The 25703-nt window shown below is 42.3% G+C and overlaps 1 protein-coding gene across 1 annotated transcript in view; it reads right to left on the bottom strand.

The window, feature by feature from the left end:
- ABCB7 (ATP binding cassette subfamily B member 7) overlaps positions 1-25703 on the bottom strand; it is a 136472-nt gene that overhangs the window by 58261 nt on the left and 52508 nt on the right. The window contains exon 3 of the mRNA XM_084869567.1: positions 13838-13957. Coding sequence (XP_084725693.1) covers positions 13838-13957 — 120 coding nt within the window. The remainder of the gene's footprint in view (positions 1-13837; positions 13958-25703) is intronic.

The following is a 25703-nucleotide window of genomic DNA, read 5'->3' as shown; positions in this document are numbered from 1 at the left end:
TGCATAACAACATTTCAGTCAGCCATGGACAGCACATATGACAAAGGTCCTGTAACATTATAATTGAACTGAAAACTTCCTACTGCCTACAGACATCATAGCCATCATAACACAAAGGGCAAAGATTGAAAAATCAAAAAGGCTGTGAGAGAGATAATAAACTTGAACCTAGTCTGTGCATGATGGCATTGAGGAACTCCTAGAGGAGCAGATGAGGAGTTGTAGGAATAGGAACAGGAATGCAGAGCTGAAGAAGAGGCAAGAGAAAAGGAAACTAGAGAAGAAATAGAAGGACCTCCAAGAAAATTTACAACAAAGGGTTTAGCAACATGCCCCTTAAATTTTTTTATTATTTATTTAACACAAGTAAAGGTCAGGAATTATCTTTCTCTTAATTTTTTTTTTTTTACTGTCTCACTTCATTACTGCCATGTATGTGCTCCATGGGAATGACATCGGTGCTTATGTAGGTGGGTTCTGACTTACGGCGAAAATCGCCTTTAGTTTTGCTGTAGGAACGGATCACCAACATAATCAGAAGACCTACTATACATAGGTTGAATTCTTTTTTAAAAAAAAAAATACATTTTATTGATTTCTTACAGAGAGGAAGGGAGAGAGATAGAGAGTTAGAAACATCGATGAGAGAGAAGTATCGATCAGCTGCCTCCTGCACACTCCCTACTGGGGATGTGCCCACAACCAAGGTACATGGCCTTGACAAGAATCAAACCCGGGACCTTTCAGTCCGCAGGCTGATGCTCTATCCACTGAGCCAAACCGGTTTTGGCCATAGGTTGAATTCTAACCCCCAGGGTGATAGTATTAGGAGGTGGAGTATTAGGAGGTGTTTAGGTCATAATTGCAGAGGCCTTACAAATGGGATTAATACGCTTATAAAAGAATCCCCAGATGGAGCAGCAGCTGCCAGGCTGGGAGTGGCCAGGCCCGCAGCAGCCAGGTCTGGTGCGGCCAGGCCTGAAGCAGCGGTTGCCAGGCTGGGAGTGGCCAGGCCCGGAGCAGCGGCTGCCAGGCTGGGAGCGGCCAGGCCCGGAGCAGCCGGGTCTTGTGCGGCCAGGCCCGGAGCAGCAACTGCCAGGCTGGGAGCGACCAGGCCCGGAGCAGCCGGGCCCGGAGCAGCCGGGCCCAGAGCAGCCGGGTCGGGTGCGGCCAGGCCCGGAGCAGCAGCAGCCAAGTCCAGAGCAACTAGATTGGGAGCGGCAGTGACCAGACCCGGAGCAGCTGGTTGTGGAACGAACCAGAGCAACAGAGGCCAGGTCTGGAGCAGCCAGGCCCGGAACAGCTCGCTCCTCGCCTGCCCCTGCCCCACAGCTGCCTCTCAGACATGGCTGGGAACTTTTGTGGGAACTTGAGGGTCTGCTGAATCAAGTGATGAAGGCTTAGATCTGGATGTGTTGAGTTAGTATAGGGCTGGGATGTTGATATGTGAGTGCCTTGGGTGGGGCCTGGATGAGGCTGGGGTTGACCTATTTGGAAATGTCTTTTGTGTGAAATGTATCATTGGACATGTGGAGGTATTATTGATATGAGAAAATGCTAAGTAACTGATTTACTATCTGAAAAGGGATTTACTATCGGGGAAAGGGAGGGAGGAAGAGACTGAACATAAACTGCACCTATGGATGAGGACAATGGGGGATGGGGAGGGGGCGGAGGGTGGGGTGGGAACCTGGTGGAGGGGAGAAGAAATGAGGAACTTTGTAATAATATGAACAATAAAGATTGATTTAAAAAAAAAAAAAAAAGAATCCCCAGAGACCTCTTTTTGCCTCTTACATCATGTGAGGTTAAAATGAAAAAACAAACAAACAAAAAACCAATGGATCAGTGCATGTTATTCTGTTATAGCAGTCAAAATGAACTAAGATGCACATATTATCCCTTATTTTATATAATGCTTTCTTGGAGAAAAGGGGCATTGACTATATTTTTATAAATCATACCTTCTTATAAAATTATTTTATAATTTAAAATATGGTTTATTTTCATTTCCAACAGATTATTGAGAATATATTTTTGAACGTGATACATTAATTAATGTGCCCCCAAATTCTCTATCAACTAAGCTATTTCCCAAGGTAATGGTGGTTAGAGAATATGACTAATGAGTAAACGTTTGTTTTATATATATATATATATATATATATATATATATATATATATATGGCTAAGTGACTGACCATACGTCCAACTGAACATTCAGTACATATGATGCGCAATGGCAATTTAAAAATAAATGTTGACTTGCACATGCACAATACATATAAAACTCTCGCTGGCGCCAATTGCACACATGTGTTTTGTTCTGTCATTGTCGATCATGAATTTGGTTGACACTTCTACTATAGAGAAAGGGTGAATAGCAATATTAAAATATCTCTTCTAATTAATTTCCTTTCAATGTGCACAAATCTATGCACCAGGCTACTAGTATTAAAATAAACATTTATTTTATGAAATCAGAATTTAGTAAATATGTTTTATTTTTTATTTTAAAATATATTTTTATTGATTTCAGAGAGGAAGGGAGGAGGAGAAATAAAGCATCAATGATGAGAATCATTAATTGGATGCCTCCTGCATGACCCCCTACTGGGGATGGAGCCTGAAACCTAGGTATGTGCCCTTGCCCAAATTGAAGCCAAGACACCTTCAGGCTGCAAGTGATGCTCTATCCACTGAGCAAACCAGCTAAGGCAGTAAATATGTTTTACATTTACTTTAAATCTTGGCACAGTTGTATGTAATACACTAACAGAAAGGATGCATTTAAAAATCCTTAGAAGATCTCAAAATCCCTAGATTAAGGATGATGTGATGCTCCTATTACATATGTGTGGATGGTAAGAAAATGCATTAGATATTATATGTAGAATTTAAGAAATGAAGCCAAATATTTTCTCTGTCTCTCTTGGCAGCGGAACTCTTAAAGCATATGTCATACTGAGCTCTAATGTAATATAATAGAATTGCTACAACTTGGATAGATTATCAACACATCCTCTAGGCTGCAAGGCCTATCTAAATAATAGTTTATTTTAAAATTCTTTGCTAGAGACAATGATAGCATTAAGACCCTCAGAATAAAAAGAGCATTAAAAGGAAAGTAAGCATATGGTATGCTGTAGCCCCATATGTTAAGCATAAAATCCTCCTCCTTTATAATTCTCACTTGATATTTCTCATTTTCTGTCTTCCACCTCTCTGAGGCCTCAGGCCTCATTATGAAATCACCACCCACTGTTCCCATGACAGGGCAGCATTCCTTTAGAGCTAAGAAAGATCTTGAACCCTTTCCTAAAGTTCTCAGAAGTATGTAGAGGAGATAAAGAAGACCAGTGGATAAAGGAGCACAAATTGGTCCAAAGTGCTCATAGGCCAAAGCATATAATCAGCTTCAGGAAAAAATAGGAAGCCAAGGAATGAAAAGGGTAATAATCCATCTTTGCACACCAATTATAAATAACTGCAATACTCCTCAGAAATAAACAATGACCAGGTGTTAAAGATTTGAGAGAGTGATGACTTTTAAAGTGAGTAAAGTACCGAAGATAAAAAAAACAATGTTAGGAATGTTTAAATGCTACTATGCTCTATATTCCTAAAGTTATTTTATGGTCTTGTTCCTGTACAATAAAAAGAGAAATGTTTTTCTATATGCTCTGAAAGTACCAAGTACACATAATAATATCTGGCAATTACTTCCAATTTCTGAGTGAAAAGGAATCAAACATACATTTTGAGGATAGATTTTTCTGCTTTCCATTTTTAATTTTAATTTTCATTAAAGTTTACATTAAATCTTATTTTATATTACTTAGAGGTGTATATCTTAGACAATCATGTATTTACAAAGTGAGCCCCCTGATATTTTAAGTACCCAACTGGCACCAATCATACTTATTATAATACTAGGGGCCCAGTGCATGAATATGTGCACCATGAAATAAACTGTGGGCCACGAGGCTGTGCTGGGCACAGGGGAGGGTCTTGGCCCATCCTCCCTGCCCCCGACTGGCCCCTCCCAACAGGGACCACAGTCTCCTCTCTGCCGGCAGCCCCGCTCCTGCCACTGCTGCTTCCACACACTGATGGCGCTGGCCCCACTTGCACCCACTGACCAGAGTAATTGGGGCCTGCGCTGTCAGCAGGTACGAGAGGCAGCTACTGCCCCAATCACTCCTCAGGAGCAGGGGGAGGTAGAGAAGCCCTCAGGGATGATCGGGGCAGGCCACCTCTTGCACCCACTGATGGTACTGAGCCATCAGGGTCAGCGCTGTCAAGGTGCGAGCGGCAGCTCTAGCACCAGGCAGGACCGTGGTGCACGGGAGCAAAGAATTTTCCGTTACCACCAGAGGCTCACCCCAATGACAGCAACCTGCGCCTTGCTATGGTCTGGTGGCCCTGCTCACCTGATCCACCATCCTGCCACGACCGATGCCTGCCATGTTGCACGCTCTGCTGATGACTGCTATGTTCCAGGTGTGCCCCCCCCCCGGTGGTCAGCGCACATCATAGTGACTGGTTGTTCAGCTGTTTGACTGTTCCACCGTTAAGTCTATTTGCAGATTAGATTAATGACTATGTGCCTTATGCTGTACTTCATATCCTCATGACTATTTTTTAACTTCCAATTTGTGTTTCTTAATCTCTTCATCTTTCAAATAGTCCCCCAACTGCCCTCCCCTCTGGCAGCCATCAGTCTGTTCTCTGTATCTATGAGTCTACTTTGCTTGTTCATTTATTTTGTTCTTCAGATTGCACATAAGAGTGAAATTATATGGTATTTGTCTTTCTCTGACTGGCTTATTTCAATTAGGATAGTAACTTTTAGGGAAAACCATACTATCACAAATCTAAAGATTTCATTCCTTTTCATAGCTGAGTAATGTTGTATAGATATATCTACAAGAACGTTTTTATCCATTCAACTATAGATGGGTATTTGGGTTGTTTCCATATCTTGGCTATCATAAATAATGCTGCAATAAACATACAAAAACATATATTTTCAAATTACTATTTGGGTTTCTTCTAGTATATACTCAGAAGTGGAATTGGTGGGTAAGTCAGTTGTATTTTTTATTTTTACTAGGCAACTCCATACTGCTTTCCACAGTAGCTACACCAGTCTGTATTCCCACCAACAGTGCAAAAGGGTTCCATAGTCTCTACATCCTGGCCATTACTTATTGTTTGTAGATTTATTGATGGTAGCTATTCTAACACCTGTGAGGTGATACTTCATCGTGGTTTTAATTTGCATTTCTCCGACAATTAGTGACATTGTACATCTTTACATATGGGCCATCTGTATGTCCTTATAGAAGTGTCTATTCAGATCTTCTGCCAATTTTTAATTGGATTGTTTGATTTTTTTATGTTGACCATTACAGGTTCTTTATAAATTTTGGATATTAACCCTTTATCAGATATATTGGCAATATATTCTCCCATTCAGTAGGTTGTCTTTTCATTTTGCTGATTTTTTTTCTTTTTAAACCTTTTTAACTTGATGTGGTCACTTTATTTTTCTCTTGTTTCCCTTGCCCTAGGACGGTGGTCAGCAAACTGTGGCTCACGAGCCACATGTGGCTCTTTGGCCCCTTGAATGTGGCTCTTCCACAAAATACCACAGCCTGGGTGAATCTATTTTGAAGAAGTGGCATTAGAAGAAATTTTAAAAATTTGGCTCTCAAAAGAAATTTCAATCGTTGTACTGTTGATATTTGACTCTGTTGATTAATGAGTTTGCCGACCACTGCCCTAGGAGATATATCACACAAAAATATTACAAAAAGCAATGTCAAGAGATTTTGCTATTTTCTTCTATAAGTTTTATGGTTTTGAGCCTTACATGTAAGTCTTTAATTCATTTTGAGTTTATTCTTATACTAGAGGCCCAGTGCCTGAAATTAATGCACGGGGTGGGGGGGAAGAGGGAGGAGAGACAGGGTGTGTCCCTCAGCCTGACCTGCACCCTCTTGCATCCGGGACCCATTGGGATATGTCCAACTGTTGGTTGTCCAACTTGCCTGCAGAAGTCTGGCCTAAACAGACATTCCCTGAGGGATTCCCTGAGGGATGGAGCAATATGCCAATTGGCAGGCAGCCAGGGAGGAGCCAGAAGTGGGGCCGGGTGTTGCACTGTTCATGCTCATCCCAGCCCACTATGCCTGCCTAGAGCTGCTGCAGTCACGAGATGCTCCTGCTGCTGCAATTATGCTCATCAGCCGAGAGCCTGGCTTCTGGCTGAGCAATGCTCCCCCGTAGGAGCGCACTGAACTCCTGCCTTGAGCATCTGCCCCCAGGTGGTCAGTGCGCATCACAGCGACTGGTTGACCAGTTGTTCTGTCATAACAGTCACTTAGGCATAGATAGATAGATAGATAGATAGATAGAGCAGTAAAAAAGTAAGCCAGTTTTAGTTTTCTGCATGTATCTGCTCAATATTCCCAACACTATTTGTTCAATACACCATGTTTATCCCAAGGTATGTTTTTACCTCTTTTGTCAAATATTAATTGACTATATATGAATGGGTTTATTTCAGGGCTCTGTTCTGTTCCATTGATTTATATGTCTGTTTTTATGCCAGTATCGTGCGGTTTTTATTACTAACACCTTGAAGTACTGTTTGGGATCAGGTAATGTGATACCGCCAACTTTGTTCAAAATTTGGTGTTTGGTGTCTTTGGGAGGTTCCATATACACTGAGTGGCCATATTATTATGACCACCTGACATTTGTAGGCAAATTAGCATACACTGCATTGTATGGGATATGGAAGCCAAAGATGTTCGAACATCTTTGCTGTCTGCAGTGACCAAGATAAAACATATCCAATTAGCACAGGAACACTAGGATTGGACAGTCATGTGGTCCGATGAATCATGTTTCTAGTTGCATCATGCAGATGGCAGAGTGAGAATTTCATGGAAACAGCATGAAAGCATGCACCCCACATGCATGAGTACAACCCTTCAAGCTGGTGCAGGCAGTGTTATGATTTGGGGCATGTTTTCCTGGCATGATTTGGACCCTTTAATTCGTGTGGAACAACATCTGAATAGCACAACATACCTAAGTATCATTGCTGATCAAGTTCATCCTATTATGTTGATGGCGTATCCCATTGGAGATGGCTTCTTCCAATAAGACAATGCGCCATGCCATGGTGCTCACAAAAATCACTCTTGTGCAAGAGTGATTTCAAGAACATGAGGGAGACTTACCTTGCTTAGGTGGCCCGCACAATCACCAGATCTCAATCCAATTGAGCATTTGTGGGACGAAGTTAAAAGAGCCACAACCATCAAACCTCACAGAACTGGACAGTGCTATTCATCAGGCATGGTGTCAGATTCCTCGCATCACCTTTCCACATCTCGTGGAGTCAATGCCAAGAAGAATGGCTGTAGTATTGAAGGCAGGTGGCCCAATGAAGTACTGATGGGGTGGTCATAATAATCTGGCCACTCAGTGTAAATCTTTGGAGAATTTGTTGCAGTTCTCTGAAATATGCCATCATATTTTGATAGGAAGTGTTTTGAATCCACAGACTAATTTGTTTAGTATGAACATTTTAATGATGTTAATTATTCCTTTCCATGAACAGAGTACATGCTTCCATTTATTTGAAACTTCTTTAACTTTTTTCTTCAATGTCTTATAATTTTCCAAGTACAGGTGTTTTACCTCCTTGGTTAAATTTCATACTTGATAATTTATCTTTAATGATGCAATTGTAAATTAGGTAGTTTTCTTAATTTCTCCTTCTGGTAGTTCATTATTGGGAGTATAAAAATGCAATAAATTTCTGAATATTTATTTTGTATCCTGCTACTTTACTGAATTCATTTATCAATTCCAGTAATTTTTGGTGAAAATTTTAGGATTCTCAATATGTACTATGTCAGTTTTGCTTCTTCCTTTCTAATTTGGATGACTTTTTTCTGCTTTTTGTCCAATTGCTGTGGCTAGGACTTCCAGTACTATGTTGAATAAGAGCAGTAAGTATATAATCCTCTCTTGTCCCTAATCTTAAGGAAAACAACTTATAGTTTTTCCCTGTTGAGCATGTTAACTATGGGTTTGTCATATATGGCCTTTATTATCCTATCTAATAAAATGATAATATGGAAATTGAACATCACTCCAAGACACAAGATGGCTGCCCCCATGTGGACACAAGATGGCCACCACAAGATGGCCTTCAGAGGATGGCAGTTGTGGGCAATTAGGGGTGACCAGGCTGGCAGTGGAAGGCAGTTGGGGAAGACCAGGCCACCAAGGGAGGGCAGTTGGGGGAGACCCAGGCCTGCAGGGGAGAGCAGCTGTGGGCAATCAGGCAAGCAGGGAGGGCAGTTAGGGGTGACCAGGTCGGCAGAGGAGGGCAGTTTGGGGAGACCAGATCAGCAGGGGAGGGCAGCTGGGGCAGACCAGGACTGCAGGGGAGGGCAGTTGGAGGTGGGGGCTAGGCCTGCAGGGGAGAGCAGTTGGAGGGGACCAGGCCTGCATGGGAGGGCAGTTGAGGGGGGGACCAGGTCTGCAGTGGAGGGCAGTTGTGGGTAATCAGGCCAGCAGGGAGGGCAGTTAGGGGTGACCGGGCCGGCAGAGGAGGGCAGTTGGGGGAGACCAGGTCTGCAGGGGAGGGCAGTTATGGGCAATCAGGCCAGCAGGGGCAGGGGGCAGTTGTGGGTAACCGGGCCAGCAGGGGAGGGCAGTTAGGGGTGACAAGGCTTGCAGGAGAAGGCAGTAATGGGTGACCAGGCCAGCAGGGGAGGGCAATTAGGTGTCGATCAGGCTGGGAGGGGAGTGGTTAGGGGTGATTAGGCTGGCAAGCAGAAGAGGTTAGGGGCAATCAGACAGAGGCAGGGAAGTGGTTGGGAGCCAGCAGTCCTGGATTGTGAGAGGGATATCCAACTGCCCATTTAGGCCCGTTCCCACCAGGTCCCAGATTGGAGAGGGTGCAGGCTGGGCTGAGGGATAACACCCCCTCTATGCACGAATTTCGTGCACCGGGCCTCTAGTGGTGAGATAAGTTCCTTTTAATCCCACTTTGCTCTGAGTGTTTATCATAAATGGGTGCTGAATTTTATCAAATGCTTTTTCTGCACCTATTAATGTGACATTATGATTTTTATCCTTTATTTGTTTATGTGGTATATCACATTAATTGATTTGTGGATGCTGTACCCACCTTGCACCCCAGGAATAAATCCCACTTGGTCATGGTGTATGAATTTCTCCATGTAATTGAGAAATTACAAACTCTATTCAGTTTGCTATTATTTTATTCAGGGTTTTTGTGCCTATGTTTATCTGGGATATTGGCATTTACTTTTCTTTCTTTGTAGTGTCATTATCTGGTTTGGGGATTAGGATAAAACCAGCATCCTAAAATAAGCTTTGGGGTCTTCCCTCTTTTTGAATTTTTGGGAAGATATCAATTCTTCTTTAAATGCTTGGTAAAATTCACCTGTGAAACCATCTAGGACTTTTGTTTGTTGGCAGTTTTTTTTATTACTGTCCTGTGTACAGGAAGATGGTCTTCACTTTAAAATGACAAAACTCAGTCTCTCCCTATGTGTCTCTGGCGCCTCCATGTTTCCCCAGAATTCCTGAGCATTTTTTCTTTTTAAGAAAGACTGCTACATAGGCCATGTTCACCAGTCCGCATAAGCAGAGCTCACAGCCATATGTGACATTGGTAGAGTGGGGTATCAGGAGTCATCATGATGGGGCTAATGTACCTCCCTTGCTATATAGGAGTACTCAGTCGAGAAAAGATAGTGTCCTGTGGCAGTTGAGGTGAGGCAATTAACACAGAGACATTTGCACTGTCTCTCCAGCCCTGCCCCCGAAGCCATAAAACTCAAGTCTCTCCCTGTATTATTCTGATAATCTCTGAGTTGCTGTCTCTTCCTTGGGAGCCGAGGGTGAGAGTTTGTGAGCAAAATTTTGTGTGCTGGCCCTTTCACAGCATGCCTGGGTTTCTATTAGCCTTCTGTCTTAGCCCAGTAGACCAAATCCCAGATGATTTTCATAGCCAGATGTTTCATGGGCTACTCTTCCCAGCAGTGGTGCTCTGAGTTGGATGCTCTCAGTGGCAGGCTAAGGTCCCCATGACCCTAAGAGGGTCCTATGTAGCTGAAATATCACTCTGGATTCTCAAACCCTACACATGGATCCAGGGGCGTTTCACATCTCTGTCCCTCCTACAGGTCTAGACGTGACTTCCTCTTTATATCCCCAGTTATAAAACTTCTGTTCAGCTATTCTTCAAATGGTTCTCCAGATAACTTAGTTGTAATTTTGATGTAGTCATGAAGGAGGTGAGGGCAACATTCACCCATTCTGCCATGTTTGATCCCTCTGAGGATTAATTTTTCTATATTCATTTCTAATTACTTTTAATTAATTTATATAAGGTTAGTACAACAGTTTGCAAACTATAGGTACTAAGTATTTGCTGACAGAGAATTAAATATTAAACTTGTAAAAATATCTCTGTCCTTACAGAAATTAGATTGATCTAGATTTCATACCCTGACATTACCTATCACCAAGAAACAGAAACCTGTGTTTCAAGAAAAAGTGGAATTCACTCTAAAAATAGCCTATCCTAATGCCATTATTTAAGACTTCTCCCTTTGACTAAATTAATTAGTCATGTTCTAGAAAACAGTCTTCTTTCAACTACTTGTCAGCAAGGTACATTCAGCTAATGAAGGATTAAAGGCCAATTTGCTAATCTGCCTCAGTATAAGTTTTACCCTTGAGTAATTTGTGCATAGGAGACAATTTAGCAACCAGAACTGTACTAAAAATGAATATGAGTTTTTAAAATTACAACATTTGATTTATAATGGTATACTCTCTCCTAAGCTTAAACAAATAGAATAAAATATGGATTCCTGGTCTGTTGCTCAGCATCCTGATTTAATTCCTCTCCCAGAGAAGGGTTTGATTCATTCGAGAGAGCACTTAACAGAGTCCATAGATGAGAAAGGAAGCTGACTAAAATATTTTGGTTTTACTCTCACCTCTCCAATCACTCTTTCCAATGCTTCCACTACTATTTACTTTCCTTTCCTATAGGAACACATTTATCACAGGGTCTGTCTCTAGTCGTCTTCTATTTCTATTCTTTTCCTTGGTGAATTCATCAAATTGCATTGTTTCAACTATTATCTCCTAATCGCTCTAACCCTGGGCTCCTTCCTCAGCTTGTCTTGTATTTTGTATTATCAACTAAAGATCTCTGTCTCGATGTTCTGCTAGCACCTCAAACTTAACATGCCCAAAACCAAGATTTTCATCTTCACAAAGACCTCCCAACACACTTCTTTTAAAAAGGCATTATCATTCTCTAATTCTTGAATCCTATTCTTTTTTATGTTGCTGAGTCTTAATAATTCTACCTTCCTTACCTCAAAATATCTCTGGCATCTTTTCCCTCCATATTACCATATATGCCACTATTCCAGTACAAACTATTACTTCTCATTTAGACTATTAATTTATTACCATAACTGGTCAATTCATGAATTCATGAATGAATGCATGAATTGAAAATGAATGGTATCTGTACTTTAGTTCTCTCATTACTCTAATTCATCTTATACATCAGGAACAGATTACAGTGGTGCCTCGCATAACGAACGCCTCGCACAGCGAACTTTGGACAGGTTTTTCATGAAACCATGGGCCAAAAAGCAGAAAATGGATGAAGATGTGCAAGATTCGGTAGACTCTACTTAGTCTGTCTTAAAATTAAAAAAATGTGTGTTTTTTTTTTTTAAATTATGTTTTTAGATGTATCTAAATAAAAATATGTCATCTTGGCATATTTTTTTTTATGTCATCTTAGCATATTTTATGCTACAGAACGAATTATTTTTTTTAACATGTATTGTTATGGGAAAACGCGTTTCACATAACGAACTTTTCGCATAACAAACTTGCTCCTGGAACGAATTAAGTTCGTTGTGTGAGGCACCACTGTAATTTCCTAGACTAAAGCTCTAACTTTACTACCTTACTACTCAAAATAGTTTACTACTTCCAACACAATTTAATAAATTTAATACTTTCCAACATAATTAAATAAATTTTCATGGTACAGTTAAGGGATTTCGCCTTAGGAGTTCTATTTATATTTTCAAAATTACTTTGAATTCTTCGGAAACATTACCCTCTTACTGGAGCAAAGTTGTACTACTCACTTCTCTATACATACTCTATCTTCCCTCTCATCTTCTTCTTATTATTCCTATACCTATAACAATCCTATTCATTAATCCAGGCCTGTCTCAGATATCACCTCCTCTATAAAACCTTTCCTGACTCCCCATCATTGTGGTTCTTTCCTTTGAAACACCCTCAACACTTCTTTTAAATCATTTCTGACCTACTTTGTATTATAGGAATAAAATAAGACATGTGTTATCCTGTATTATTTGAAAGAATAAATGTGATTTATTTGTCATTGGAATACACTGCAGAACCAAAAACAGTACTTTGTATGACAAGTTCTCAATAAATATTTTTGGGGTAGGAAAAAAGAGTAAATAAATGGGAACACACATGATACAGAGAAGAAGTAAATTATAAGAACTGAGTTCTAAAACAAAATGTTAACACATATGTAAGATTGGTAACCAAATTATAGCAAACCTCATTTATACTTTTAAGCAGACTGTGTTGTTGTTGTTTTTTTACCATATTTATGATGAAAATCTGAATTTATTTTGATTTTAGCATTACATTATGTTTCACTGTGTGCCAGGCACAATTATAAACCTTTTGTATTTAAATTATTTATCCTTTATAACAATTTTATTTTGCTTTATCTTACAAATTAAATTAAGAAACTGGGGCACAGAGACTAAGCAACCTTAGGAAGGTTACCCCAGGAAGTCTGACTCCACAGCCTATAAATGTACCATTACTGTATACTGTACCTAAAGATATGTACAGCACTGACTTAAAATGTGAATAAATTAAAAATAAGGGATGTTTATTGAAAACTCAGTCATTATTATAAGTTTGTCTTATTAACATGTATTATAGTACAGCAAGAAACTGAGGAGGCTGCTAATATATAGAGAGCCCCTATATTAAATGGTACCAAAATGCCCAGCTTTTGCTGTTGTTTCTTTCCCTTTTTCCCTTAATATCACACTGTTGTTTACCACTTGGGACTATCAATGTGCCTAAAATGCCTTTATCCTTTACAATTTACCAGGAACTGAGAACAATGTATTAAATATCTACACTAATAAAAGAGAAAGCTGCAAATTGACAGTGCATTCATGACACTCACTAGCCAATCAGGAGTGAATATGCAACAAAGATGGTGGGTTAATTTGCATACACAGACACCCAGCAGCCAGGGGCAGTGCAGAATGCCTCTAGGCAAAGTGGGAAGGCAGAAAGGCAGCTCCAGGCCAGAGCGAAGGCGGTGCCCGCAGTTGAGGAAGAAGGCCCATTCTTGCATGAAACTTCGTGCATCAGGCCTCGAGTATATTAAATAAAAGCCAACAAGACACTGAGGAGTTTCTTTTACAAAAGTTCCTTATATTTTGCTCCAATAAATGATCTTCCATTAAGTTGAGGCTGTTCTAAGTCTGATTCACAAATCAGGCATTACCATATAATTTCTGCTGATTGCATACAACAGTTACTATAGGGTTCTAAAAGTTAACAATGCTCCCCCAAAAGTGCCTTACATCAGCCCAAGTTACAATACTAGAAAATATCATAACATTTCTTATAACAATAAGCAACACATAATTTCTCTTAATCTTACCTTTGCGCAACCCAAAAATCCCAGGGAAATGGCAACTCTAGCTCGTAGATCTGGCCTGTCTTTGGGCCACACATAAGAAAGCATTGCTCTTATGATTTTCCGAGTATCAACATCTTTTAACTGTTGAGAGAAAACAAAGCAGTGAGTAACATCTTATTTCAAATATAACTATATTTCAATAATGTAGAATTATGTCCCTAATGAGAAAAATATAAAAAGATTACAAGCATAAATTGTATACAGAATCTGAGATCAATATCTTTCAAACTCAAACTATTTTGGAGAAAAAGAAACTTTCAATTGCTTTGAAAAAGCTACTCACTTCTCTTAATTTCCTACTTTCAGCTATAGTTATCCTTATAATGCCAAAAAGTTACTAAGTGGGGGTGAGGGGACATGCACTATATATTAATTTCTTACCAATTAAAATATTAAAACATTACATAAAATTTAAACATTTCCATCTTTGTGGTCAAAATCGTTATGTACTTTTGGGGTTTTTATCAGTACATTTACTTAAAATGGTTTGAAGCCCTAAGTCCAAACTACTAACACAACAGAGTTACAATACAGTGTTTAGGAAGGTAGGTGTGTTGGCAGAGGGTGGGTTATTACACTAATGCTTAATCTAACTTAAGTCTACCTTACATTTCTTTTGCACATTTACTGAGGCAACATTCCCATTAAACCCTTTGTTTTAGTTTTAGCTTTTAAAGTACAATATTAAGAATCACACCGGGATCGGTTTGGCTCAGTGGATAGAGCATCGGCCTGTGGACTGAAGGGTCCCGGGTTCGATTCTGGTCAAGGGCATGTACCTTGGTTGCAGGAACATCCCCAGTGGGGGGTGTGCAAGAGGCAGCTGGTCGATGTTTCTCTCTCATCGACGTTTCTAACTCTCTGTCCCTCTCAATTCCTCTCTGTAAAAATCAATAAAATATATATTTAAAGTACAATATTAAGAATCAAAACCACACTTCCTAAAGCAAAAATATACAGTAGTCATCAACAGGGAATAATTTCCATGACCCCCAGTGGATGCCTGGAACCATGAATAGCAGCAAACCCTAAACATACTATGTAATCTCTATATACATATACCTATTATAAAGTTTAATATATTAACATTTAATATATTAACATATTATTGAAAAAATAATAAAATATAACAATTATAATAATATACTGTAATAAAAGTTACGTGAATGGCTTTGAGGCCATTATTAAGTTAAATAAGTGTTACCTGAAAAAAGCACTGCAGTACACCCAGTTGATCTGATAACCAAGACAACTAAATTAGTAGGTAGCATATATAGTGCAGATACATTGGACAAAAGGAAGATTGTAATCCTGGGTGGAAGAGTGCAAGACTTCATCACAATACTAAGAATGTTGCATGATTTAAAATTTATGAATTATTTCTTTCTGAAATTTCCATTTAATATTTTTGTACCATGGTGGACCTCCGGTAACTGAAACCATAGGAAGCAAAACTATAGATAAGGAGGGGGATTGCTATATACCAAAACTATTACTTTTCCTAATAATAGACAAACATGTAAATTGCCGCATCTCCGCTACACCCACAGCCAATCAGAGTGAGTATGCAAATTAACCCAACAAAGATGGCAGTTAATTTGCATAGGTAGGTGCCCAGAGGCCTCCATCCAGGAACATCCTGAGCACCCAGGTCTCTCCAAAATAGGTTTGGGCCCTGAGCAGCCTGGGAAGGGCCTGAGCCAGGAGGTTCCTGGGCTAGGGCAGAGCCAACCATCAGAGGGAGCTGGGGAGCTCCTGTCCAGGCCTAAAGCTTCAACCAGGCCCCAGTCCCCGAGACCCGCGACGGAAGGGAGAGGGAGGCAGCAATTGAAGGAGAGGGAGCCAGCCATTGGAGTGAGAGAGAGACAGTAATTAGAGGGAGCTGGGGGGCCCCATAGGCTGTAGGTCTGGGCAGAGGCAGAGCTGGCGATTGGTGTGAATTGAGTTTCTAACCCACTTGATCTATGTACCTTTTCTGACTGCTCATTGGCTAAGCTCCCTGTATGCCACTGGTAATATTCTTAGTAACTTCGGTATAAGAATCTAAAAAGGTAATCTACGGTTTTTCCATCACACTCCTAGAGCAAAAAACAAAGGTCCGCTGCTGGAATGTCATATCCTGCCTTAGCCAGATTGGCTCAGTGAATAATGCCTTGGCCTGTCCACTGCAGGGTCTGGGTTCGATTCTAATCAAGGGCATGTACTTAGATTGCAGGCTCCTCCCTGCAGAAGGCAATCAATCAAAGTGTTCCTCTCACTTTGATGTTTCTGTCTCTCCCTTTCTCTTCCACATTCTCTAAAAATCAATGGAAACATATCCTCAGGTGAGGATTTAAAAAAAAAAAAAAAGAAAGAAAGAAAGAAAGAAAGAAAGAAAGAAAGAAAGAAAGAAAGAAAGAAAGAAAGAAATGTCATATCCTATGAAAGACACATATTGAAAATGCCTAAAGTTGTCATTTTTTCATGGTGAAGGGATCGGAGTCCGTGTTGATGAAAACACCTTGGTGGCTGCAGTAACTACAGCAGTGGGGTGATAGGGTTGTTGTCTTCTCCTGATCAGCCCAGTTGCCTCCCACAAAGGGAGGCCAGGGGGAGTGGGCCTAAGCCATCAGTAGGATATCCCCCTAAGGGTTCCCAGCATGTGAGAGGGGGCAGGCCGGGCTGAGGGACCCCACCCAGTTCACGAATTTTGTGCACCTGGCCCCTAGTCCTATATAATAGAGGTAATATGCAAATTAACCATCACTCCAACACACAAGATGGTGACCCCCATGTGGTCAAAGATAGCTGCCCCCATGTGGACACAAAATGGCCACCACAAGAAGGCCAGCAAGGGAGGGCAGTTGGGGGCAAACAGACCTACAGGGAAGGGTAGTTAGGGGTAACCAGGCTGGCATGGGAGGGCAGATGGGGTTTATCAAACCTACAGGGGAGGATAGTTGGGGGGATCCCAGGCCTGCAGAGGAGGACAGTTATGGGGGACTGGAGCAGCAGGGGAGGACAGTTGGTGGCGACCAGGCCTGCAGGGGAAGACAGTTGGGAGGGACCAGGCTGGGAGGGGATGGCAGTTAGGGGCGACTAGGCTGGCAAGGGAGGACATTTAGGGGTGACCAGGCAGGCAGGGGAGGGCAGTTAGGGGTGACCAGGCCTGCAGGGGAGGGCAGTTGGGGGCAATCAGACCTGCAGGGGAGGACAGTTAGGGTCAACCAGACCAGCAGGTGAGGGCAGTTGGGGGTGACCAGGCATGCAGGAGAGGACTGTTAGGGGGTACCAAGTTGGCAAAGGAGGGCAGTTAGAGGCAATCGAGCCTGCAGGGGAGCAATTCGTTGTTAATCAGGTTGGCAGGGTAGTGGTTAGGGGGTGATCAGGCTGGCAGGCAGAACCAGTTAGAGGCAATCAGGCAGGCAGGCAGATGAGCAGATGGGAGCCAACAGTACTGGATTGTGAGAGTGATGTCCCAGATTAGAGAGGGTGCAGACTGGGCTGAGGGACACTCCCTGCCCCCCACCACCACCCCACCCCCCTGCACAAATTTCATGCACTGGGCCTCTAGTCTATATATATAAAAAGCCAATGACTGGAATGCCATAATGACTAAAACAACCCATCACTGTGACACCCACTGTGGCCCCTCCATCCAGCCAACCCCACCTCCAATGGGTCCCCCACCCCAATAGGAGGCAGGGCCAGCCGGCCAACCTCTTGCAACCTCTCCCCTGCCTGGCCCGACCCCAGATCTGCTCCCCTCTCCCGTACAAATCAGGGGCAGTGCCAGCAGCCAACTTCCTGCAGCCCCTCCACCCGGCCAGCCCCACCACTGATGGGCCCCCACCACCCCGATCGGCCACAGGCTCTCCCCCCAGCCAGCTCTGCCCCCAATCACCCACACACACACACCAATCGAGGGTGGGGCTGCCCAGCCAACCTCCCACAGCCCGTACCCCAGCCACTGACCCCTGATCAGCCAGCCAGCTCACCACCACAGCCCCTCCCCATAGCTGGCCTTGCCCCCAATCCCCCCTCAACCCAAATGGGGCAGGACCCTCTGGCCAATAGCCTGTGGCCCCTCTTCCCAGCCAGCCCAACTCTGATCAGACCCTGATCAGGGTGGGCTGGCAGGCCAACCTCCCGCCATCTCCTCCTCCCGACAGGCCTGGCCCTGATATGCCCCTATTGGGGCCGGGCCGGCCGGATCCCACCCAAACACGAATTCATGCACTGGGCCTCTAGTATTATTATAGTGAAATAACCCCTCATATTAAAATTTGAAATAATTGCTCAATTTCTGGAAAAGGTATTAAAAAGTGAAAAACACAAAAATAGAAAAACTAATGCTCATTGTTGATGGGGATGTATGGAAATGAGCATTCCAATACATGGTTAATGGGAGAGTATACTGAAACAATCTTTCTGGAAAGCAACTCATTATCTACCATAAGATTTTAAAAATAATTATTTGTCAAGAATTCCATTTCTGAGAACTTATGCTTTAAAAAATACTTCAGAATGTTCCAATTTTAAATAATTTTATTTCCTACAAATTTCTTGAATTTGTCTACGTCTTTCTATTTCTTCCACCAACCTAATCCAAGCAATCATTTCTAATCTAAACCATTGTATCAACCTCCTCTCTGATCTTCCTGCATCCACTCTGTTCCCTGTACAGTTAGTTCACAGTATAATCAGAAATTACTCCCAACTTAAAAACCCTTTGAAGGCATCCTTTCACTCTTAGAATGAAGTCCATAGGATAATTTATGAAGCTCTACTTGACCAGGCCCCTGACTCCATCTCTAGCCTTATCTCATACCACTATTTTTAGTGCTCATACCACACTGACTTTAAGTTTCTTAGAGATGCTATAATTCCTCTGCAACAACGCCTTTGTACAATACCATTCACTCCGTTTGGAATAATCTTTCTCTCTACAATACCAATCTACACCACCCAAAACCTCTTACAACTAGTTAATTGCCAGATCAAGCAGCACTTTCTCAATGAGGACTTCCCTAACTCCAGTCAGGAACCTTGGCTGTATTTCTTCTTTTACAGAACAGTATTCCTTTCTTTCAGAGTATTCAATTCAGTTATAAACTACATATAAAGCAATGTGGTTATATTTGATTAATATCTGCTCTCCTGCTAGAATTTAAATTCCATGTGATCAGTAACTTTGTATTTTGTGGTCATTGTTATAAACAAATACCAAATACAGTGGCTGACATACATTAGGCACTCAACAAATATTTTTCGAACAAAACATTTCGCTATAAGGATACTTTATTCCCATGCTGTTTTAATAGGGGGGAAAATATAAAATAGCCTAAATGATCAACAATGTAAAACCTTGTAAATAAATTACAGTGAATACATATAAAAAATACAGACATATAGAAATATATGTAGTGACACAGACACACGGTAAGTTAAAAAAGCAGAGTTAAAGTTATTTTAATGAGGAAAAAAATGTGATGTGTATAATAGTTTACACATGCATACAGATGTATCTAAAAGCAATATCCCCCCAAAAGTGTCAACATCAATACCAGTAAGAGGACTCATAGATGGTTTTTATATTTTTTTTTCCTTGCTTGTAATTTCTGAAGCTCACATATAAGAAAAATATAATGTGATACCGTATTCAAGAATTTTTTTAAAAGGAAAATTTAAAAAAAAGCCAAAGGGGGGGGGGAAATATATATATATATATATATATATATATATATATATATATATGTATGTATATATGTGTATATATGTATATGTGTGTGTGTGTATATATATGTGTGTGTGTGTGTGTGTGTGTGTGTGTGTGTGTATATATATATATATATATATATATATATATATATATATAATTTATTTTCAAGGGGAAAGTTACATAATTTCGGGTAGATTTGCAAAACAAGGAATGGTGGAAAACTATATTAAAAACCTAGGACAGCCTAAACCGGTTTGGCTCAGTGGATAGAGCATCAGCCTATGGACTGAAGGGTCCCAGGTTTAATTCCGGTCAAGGGCATGTACCTAGGTTGTGGGCATATCCCCAGTTGGGGGTGTGCAGGAGGCAGCTGATTGATGTTTCTCTCTCATTGATGTTTCTCTCTCTCTCCCTTCCTTTCTGTAAAAAATCAATATAATATATATATATATATTTTAAAACCCTAGGACAACGAATTATATAATATAGGGTAGGTAGTCTTATATTATGGTTATTTCCCCCAAGGTTAAGTAAAGTATTTTTCCAACATCTTTTAGTCAGTTTTCTTACTGAGTAAAGTATGACAGAAATAAAAGCATTCATGTTGTACTGAAAATCAGACTTACACATGCACTCCAAATTGATAAGGTGTTTTTAAAAGGGAATGAGGCTATAATTTTAAAATTCCTTTTTCAACATACAAACCCATACCTGAAACCTATGTTCATGTTAACCAGTTACCTCAAAATTTTAATAAAAATAAAAAAAATTCATTTTTCTAATCAAATTATTACTAAATGCATATAATTTAACACATTATAACATGAACAGAGGCATTTCAACCACTTTTTCATTTCACAAGTTCAGTGTTTTATTTTTCTTGATGGAATAAAGGCAAAAGGCCAGTTTCCAATATTGTTAGAATCTCTCATGTCACAACCTTCTATAACAAACCCCACAATTTTTTTCAATAAAGACATAGAGAAATTATAACTAAGAGCAAGAAAATTATTCTAATTGGCATAAAGAACATAAAACATCACCACTTCATATAAGGAACTAGCTTCTAAAATTGTGTAATCATGCACTGTGATTCCATTAAGTTGTTAAAGAACATTTCTTCAGCTTAATTTAGATAAATTATAAAATTTTAAAAATAATGTCATTTTTTTAAAAAACTACAGCCAAATCAAACAAGCATTTCAGAGGCTGAAGCACATATTTAAAGAATTTTAAACCAACTTATTCCTGCTGCACAAAAGTAAAATAAAATTGAAGGCTTCAAATAAAATCCTGAAAGACAATCTATCCTCTTTCAAAATTATCACAGTTAATGGACACCCAATGGTAGTCCTAAAAGACAAAAGGGTTATCTGAAGCTCAAAAGAGGATTAGAAATGGCAGCAGAGTAAGGTTATGCCACAGGAACATGCTCTCAGGATCAAACTGGTATTACAAGTAAAATACAGAAAAACTTCCTGAATAATCAACTGAAAATTCAGAGGACATAACCCTGATACCTGAGGACTGAAAGTGGAGACCACATAAAGACTGATAAGAGGGGCGGAGGTGCAAAAGGACTGGCCAGGCACCCAGAGACAGCAATGAAATCCCAGAGACATATCTGAGCTGTGGGGGGTTGCCACTGAGAACTCTGGGATCTAATCCCCAAGGTGGGCCTTCAAGCAAAAGCACCAAAACTGAAAAAGCTTACTACCCACATAACATCTGGCTGTGAAAAGCAGTGGGGTTCTGTCTGCCAGGGAGTAACCATTGAAAATTCAGGAAGCCTCTTAAAGGGCCAACAAACAAAATTTGATGTGGAGGCACCCATCTTGTGCACCTGCAGAGGGAGGGTGAAGTGAATGGAGCTGTGAGAGCAGAAACCAGGACTGTGAACTTGGGGAATAGAGTCCAGAAGGCAAACACCCCAAGTTTCCTGGGCTGAGTCATTCCCTCACACAGCTGAGGACATCTTTCCCACATAGACATTTGCCTTCCCAGGGGAGAAACACATTGCCCAGAGGCCACTTAAGAGATTAAAAATAACAATTAGCCTCCAGGCAGAAGCAACTGCCTCACCCAATTGAAAAAATCTTGGGATACCTGAGGACAATTGCCTGTTGGGAGTTCTAGTAAGAATCCTATCAGACTATAGGCAGAGGCAGTCTCTGGAAGCATTGAGTCTATGCTTGATATAACTAGTCAGAAACAGCCTTTAACACTGTCCACTATATTGAGAGGAGTAGAAAATCTATCTAATACACAGTCACAAACCTAAATAGGCTGCCAAAACAAGGAGAAAAATAACAATGCCTAAATGAAAGAACCAGATAATTCCCCGGAAGAAGAGATAAGCAGAAATAAGAAATTGATCTGAAAGAATATTCAGAGTAATGATAGTAAAAATGCTCAACAATAGGAAAAAAGAAATAATAACTATAGAAAAAGAAAACTCTGAGATAAAGAATAACATAACACAAATAAAGAACACTCTGGAAGAAAAACACAGCAGATTAGGGGAAGCTGAGGATCGAATCAGTGAATTAGAAGACAGACTTGAAAATATCATTCAATCAGAGAACCAAAAAGAAAACAAAACAATTATAAAAATGGAGGACAGTTTAAGGGAGCTGTGGGACAATGTGAAAAGCAACATTACAATAGTAGGTGTACATAATCTGCCAGATGAGGCAGAAAGGCATAGAAAAGATGTTTGAAGAAATACTGGCAGAAAACTTCCCTAACCCAGTAAAGGAAAAAGTCACACAAATTCAGGAGTTACACAGAATCCGAAACAAAAAGTACCCAAACAGGCTCACACCCAGACACATCATAATTAAAATGCCAAAAATTAAAGACAAAGAGCAAATCTTAAAGACAGTAAAAGAAAAGAAAACTGTTACCTACAAAGGAGTTCCCATAAGGCTGACACCTGATTTCTCTTCAGAAACTCTACATGCCAGAAGGGAATTGCATGAAGCACTCAAGGTAATGGAAAGCAAGGATATGATACCAAGATTACTATATTCAGCAAGGTTATCATTCAAAATAGATGGTCAAATAAAGAGCTTCCCTGGCAAAAAAAAAGGCTAAAGTAGTAAGTACATCATCACCAAGCCAGCATTACAAGAAATGCTAAAGGGACTGCTGTAATGAAAAGAAGAAACAGAGAGAAACATAGCCATACAGAATCAAAATGGCAATAAATAAGTACCTATCTTATCTAATAAAAGAGTAATATGCAAATTGGCCATACCTCCCCTACACCCAGTAGCCATGCCCAACAGCCAATCAGATTGAGCATACAAATTAACTCCAACCAAGATGGCTGCAGCCACAGAGAGCAGGAGGGAGGTTTGGGTTTCCCAGGCAATGGAAGCAGCCAAGCTTTCCGCAGGCCCTTGCTGGCCTAAGCCTCCACTCAAAGCTACAAAGTTTCAATTATAGAAGATAAACAAATCCGAACAGAAATGGCGGCAGCCACAGAGCAAACAGAAGGCTTGGCTCTGCTCCAGGCTACAAAGTTTCAATTGTAGAAGGTAAATAAATCCCAGATATCGGGGCCTCTGCTTGGGTTGCCGGGGGACGTGGCCAGCCTGCAAACCACCACAGGCCCCTAGCCCAGGCCGCCCCACATCCCAAGGGAACCCCCACACTGATCCAGGACACCCTTCAGGGAAAACCAGCTGGCCCCCACCCATGCACCAAGCCTCTATCCTATCTAATATATAGATTGACCATCACTCCAACACACAAGATCAAGATAGATGCCCCCATGTGGTCAAAGATTCTGCCTCCATTTGGACACAAGATGGCCACCACAAGATGGCCAGCAGGGCAGGGCAGTTGGGAGGGACCAGGCCTGCAAGGGAGGGCAGTTGGGGGTGATCAATCCTGCAAGGGAGGGCAGTTAGTGATGACCAGGCTGGTTGAGGAGAGAATTTGGGGGCAAACAGGCTGGCAAGGGAGCAGTTAGACATCAATCAGGCTGGCATGGGAGTGGTTAGGGGGTGATCAGGCTAGAGGTAGAAGCAGTTAGGGGCAATCAGGAAGGCAGGCAGGCGAGCAGTTGGGAGCCAGCAGTCCTGGATTTAGGCCTGGTGGGATCGGGCCTAAATGGGCAATCAAACATCCCTTGAGGGGTCCCAGATTGGAGAGGGTGCAAGCTGGCCTGAGGAACACCACCATCCCCTTCCCCGCATGCACGAATTTCATGCACTGGGCCTCTAGTCTACACTAATAAAAGAGAAAATGCTAATTGACAATACCTTTGCCACGCCCACAGCCAATCAGAGCGAGTATGCAAACTGACCCAACAAAGATGGTGGATAATTTGCATACCCTGAGGGAGGGAGGAGTGAAGAGTGAAGACAGCATAGAAGAGGGAGGAAAAGCAATGGGCTCCTAGTTAATAATAGCCCTAAATATAAATGCATTAAATGCTCCAATCCAAAGATGTAGGGTAGCTGAATTGATACAAAAACATGACCAACTATATGCTGTGCACAAGAGACCCACCTCAAAATAAAAGACACACACAGGATGAGAGTGAAGAGATGGCGGGGGGGGGGGGGAAATTCCCTGCAAATGGAAAGGAAAAATACACTGGAAAAGCAGAACTCATAGCTGACAAAATAGAATTTAAAATGAAAGCCATCAGGATCAGAGGATCCAAGATGGCTGCTCGGGTATACACCTAGCCGCAGCAGCTCACAACAATTTCAAGGGAATACAACTAAAATGTAGAGTGGACATTGCCCAGAGCTACAGATAGTCGACTGACTGAAAACTCTACAATAGGAAGGAGGGAGAAAACCAGAAGGAAAATCAGAGGAGCTGAAAAAAAAGCCTAAGGTACGGAGACATGCTGCGCGCTCGCACACACGGGCGCGCCGAGAGGTCGCAGCCGGAGAGGAGAGGGCTGGGTGCTGCCTGGCGTTCCCTAGCAGGAAGGAAATAGAACCCCCAGCCTGGGCTGAACCCCCGAACCGGCAGCGCTGAGCCCCAAGTTATGTGCCAGACCCTGGGGACGCAGGCTCCGGCAGGGGGAGACAATCCCGGGGGACGGCGAAATGCGGGGCCCCCGGAGTCGCGCGCGCGCAGAGGACTGAATGTTGACTCTGATGCTGGATTACCCTAGCCAGAAGAAACAAAGCCTCCAACGGCGGCGCTGAGCCTCAGTCCAGACCGCCCCGAACTCCAGGTCTGGGCCAGTCCCTGGGGACCCAGGCTCGGGCAGGGAGAGACGGAGCTGTGAGGTGGAGTCCTGGGAGCGCGGCAAAAGGCCGAGCCACCGGAGTCGCGCACACTGTGCGCAGAGGACAGTCTGTTGACTCTGATCCTGGACTCCCCTAGTGGGAGGGAGAAAGAAAGCTCCAGACTGGAGGAACGCCATGAGGAGAAGGAGCCCCTGCCGGACACTGGCCAGCCGGGCGCCAGCAAGGAGCCGGGCGACAGGGCCCCCAGTGGGGGGGGGGGTGCCCCTGAGCCTTCGACTGCTGAGCGCTGGCAAGGGAGCCAAGGACGGGGGCTGCTTACTGGGCGGCGCCGACCCCGGCAACAGGCTGGAGCAGCGCAGGAGCCCGCGGAGAACAAAGGGGTGCCACAGGCCAACCTGCTGAGCTCCCAGGACAAGGAGGAAGAAACCAAAGAAGTTCTCAATGTGAAGAAATCAAGTGAGAGCAAATGATAGTAAAATTACTTAAGAAAGAATACAAAGAAGATCTTGAAAAATCAAAGACTAAGTCAGAACTCAACGCACCAGCCAACATTGCAACATAAATGCGTTTTGTTTTTTTTTAAAAAAAGAAAAAAAAAAAAAAAAAAAGAGAGAAAAAAGGGACAGAATGTTGGAACAGCGGCGACCAGGCCTAGAGTGGCCAGGCACAAGGCAGTGGCAGCTGGGCCCGGAGCAGCAGTGGCCAGGCCCCAGAGCAGCAGCAGCCAGAACAAGAGCATCAACGGCCAGCACTGGAGCAGCCAGACCTGGGGCAGTGGCAGCCAGGCCTGAGGCAGAGGCGGCCAAGCCCACGGTGGCCAGTCCAGGAACACCCAGACACGGAGTGGCTGGGCCCGGAGAAGCCCGGCCCAGAGCAGCCGGGTTGGGAGCAGCCAGGCCCAGAA

Source organism: Pipistrellus hanaki (assembly GCF_964339955.1).
Source record: "Pipistrellus hanaki genome assembly, chromosome: X".
NCBI lineage: Eukaryota > Metazoa > Chordata > Mammalia > Chiroptera > Vespertilionidae > Pipistrellus > Pipistrellus hanaki.
The sequence above is the reverse complement of the archived record's forward strand: the minus strand, read 5'-3'. Positions and strand labels throughout refer to the sequence as shown.